Source organism: Pinus tabuliformis, chromosome Q (genome assembly GCF_031772625.1).
Source record: "Pinus tabuliformis cultivar Carrire ecotype Pingquan chromosome Q, CPIR1, whole genome shotgun sequence".
Classification (NCBI taxonomy): domain Eukaryota; kingdom Viridiplantae; phylum Streptophyta; class Pinopsida; order Pinales; family Pinaceae; genus Pinus; species Pinus tabuliformis.
This window is the reverse complement of record NC_142296.1, coordinates 116710760-116713252: the sequence shown is the minus strand read 5'-3', so window position 1 is coordinate 116713252 and position 2493 is coordinate 116710760. Positions and strand designations below refer to the sequence as shown.

Below are 2493 nucleotides of genomic sequence, written 5' to 3'. Positions count from 1 at the left end.
ATAAATCATACCAATTAAAATAATTTATTTTTAACAGAGAAGGAATCGAAATTTCCCAAACAATCCATAATCAACCGCATATATTCTAATACATTTTAATAAAGGAATTGAAATTTCCCAAACAATCCATAATCAACCACATATATTATAATACATTTTAATACGTATATAAAATGAAATTTTATATTTTATAATTTCAAATCATTTTATATTTTATAATTTCAAATCATTTTATATTTTAAAATTTTAAAAATATATATTTAAAAGGGTAATAAGCAAATTATTATAAGCAAAACTTAAATAAGCACCAAAATCCAAATTGTTCGATCACTTAAATCTGGCTCTTCGTGTTGAGAGAAGGTGCAAAGAAAGAAAAACTACAAAGCGAATTTAATTTGACCACAAGATGCTGCTGGAGAAATAAAGACGAAAAAACGAAGGGAAAAAAACAGATGACAAACTAAATTTGGTTTAAGCACGAGATGCTTATCTAAAGTATCTTCTGAATAATTTTGCTCTTCTGCTACTGATATTTTCTAGTGGATGCTGGAGTTCTAAGCAATGATTGATTCTGACATTACACTTGCTCCTCTGTTGCAGTAGCATTTTCTTCTTCTGATATGCCCTTCAAAGGGCCGCTGGCTATTCTTTCTTTGGCCTCGCGAAGTGCTTGAATTAGGTTTCGGAGGGCAGAGATGGGCTGCTCAGCCTTCTTCATGAGATGTTCCGTTACATCTGCAGGAGTCATCTGAGCAGCCTCCATTAAATCCTGGATCTGGGGAAAGAGCTCATGGTCTTCAATGGAGAGGTAATTGCGGGCTAGAGTCTTGAATGCCCCAAAAGTGCAGAATGAGAGGAGAATGTGTTTGTCCATGCGACCAGACCGGAGAAGCGCCGGGTCGAGCCTGTCGATGTGGTTGGTAGTGAAGACGAACAATCTCTCGCTTCCGCAACACGACCACAAACCGTCTGTGAAGTTCAAAACGCCGGAAAGGGTCACTTTGCTCTCCTCGTTTCCGTTCTCATCGGGCTTACCAGGCTCCGACGGTTTCTTGTCCTTCTCCTCATCTGTCTCTGGCTTCTTCTTCTTCTTCTTGCGGTCCGAGAGATCAAGAGAGCAGTCGATATCTTCAATCACGATTATTGATTTGTTGGTGGTTGCGATCAGAAGCTTTCTCAGTTCCGTGTTGTTCTTCACTTGGGTGAGCTCCAGATCGTAGATGTCGTAATCCAGAAAGTTAGCCATGGCGGCAATCATGCTCGACTTGCCCGTTCCAGGGGGACCGTACAGCAAATAACCCCGCTTCCACGCCCGCCCAACTTTCCTGTAATACTTCTCTCCTCTCGAGAATTTTTGGAGGTCTTCCACGATATCCTGCTTCACCTCTGGTTCCAGAGCCAGAGTATCGAAAGTCGCCGGATGATCGAATACAACGGGCGTCCACACCCTGTTCCGGTATTCATAGTCCCTGGAATTGGATTTATTGGTGTAAATCTTCCGGTAGCGGCTTCTAACCTCCAGCGTTTTTGCTTCGGCCATGACGCGGGGAAGATACTGATCGAAGATCATGTGCTTGTGTTTCTTGTGAAATGTTAATTCGTAGTAGCGTTTCTCCTCGGAGGTGGAGTCCCAGGAGAACATGACCTGCTGTTTGCGCTCACTGCTGTGGAACACCCACCGCACTTTGATTCCCTCATATTCATCTTCGATCTGCTCGTTTCTATCCATGCTGAACGTAAATTCCTTGTTATTCTGAGGCTTCTTCAGTTTTAATCTCTTTGCAGCAGAAGACGACCTTACGCTCAGGTAAGTCTGCACTGCCTCGTAAACTTCGCTCACTTTCATCCCATCGTTCTCTTCTATGACTACTGAGATGTGAGAAGACACTAACCCTACGAGAGTGTGCAGCCATTTTGAAAAAAATCCATAGAACTCCGGGGGAAGGTATTCCTTGGCTATGGTCCGTAAGAATATCACGGTAGCCATTATGGACCCCAGATTAGACCAGACTTCCATTTTCAGGAAAAAATGGAAACACACTAAAAGAATATCAAACCAGAAAACACTCGTTCATCTGAGAGGAGCTCGGCCTCACTATTTAATAGACAATCCTGTGGAATATGAAAGAGCCGAGAATTGAAAAGGAAATTTCCTTGCAGAGGGGCATCAAAACAAACAGGATCGGAGTCGCATCTCACCTACTCTGACCATGTGAAAGCATGTGCCTCAGTGATAGTTTGTGCTGAGCTCCGTGGACCCCGTTTCGACACAGATTTTTTTAAGGCATTGTCTAATATGGCCACAATTTCGCCTATGGCAGATTTTAAGGAAGTCACTATTTCGTCTGATTGGGAAATAAATGTTTAAAAAACCTAATCTAGGGAGTGTTAGATTTATTTTTTATAATAGCGAAAACAAATTTACCACCACCAAAAATCCATCCGTCACTCAAAATCCTTAAGCTATAATTTAAATTTCCATAAGTTTCGGTC

The 2493-nt window shown here is 41.6% G+C and overlaps 1 protein-coding gene across 1 annotated transcript; it reads right to left on the bottom strand.

Annotated features, from left to right (window-relative positions):
* Positions 1-301: 301 nt before the first annotated feature.
* On the bottom strand, positions 302-2265 carry LOC149218515 (AAA-ATPase At3g28510-like). Its single transcript, XM_089382404.1, has one exon. The coding sequence runs from the start codon at positions 2015-2017 to the stop codon at positions 578-580; it is 1440 nt and encodes a 479-aa protein (XP_089238530.1). The 5' UTR covers positions 2018-2265; the 3' UTR covers positions 302-577.
* Positions 2266-2493: the final 228 nt, after the last annotated feature.

What these genes read in the sequence shown, in the direction of transcription:
- LOC149218515 (XM_089382404.1), bottom strand. Translation starts at nt 2,017, where the DNA reads ATGGAAGTCTGGTCTAATCTGGGGTCCATAATGGCTACCGTGATATTC.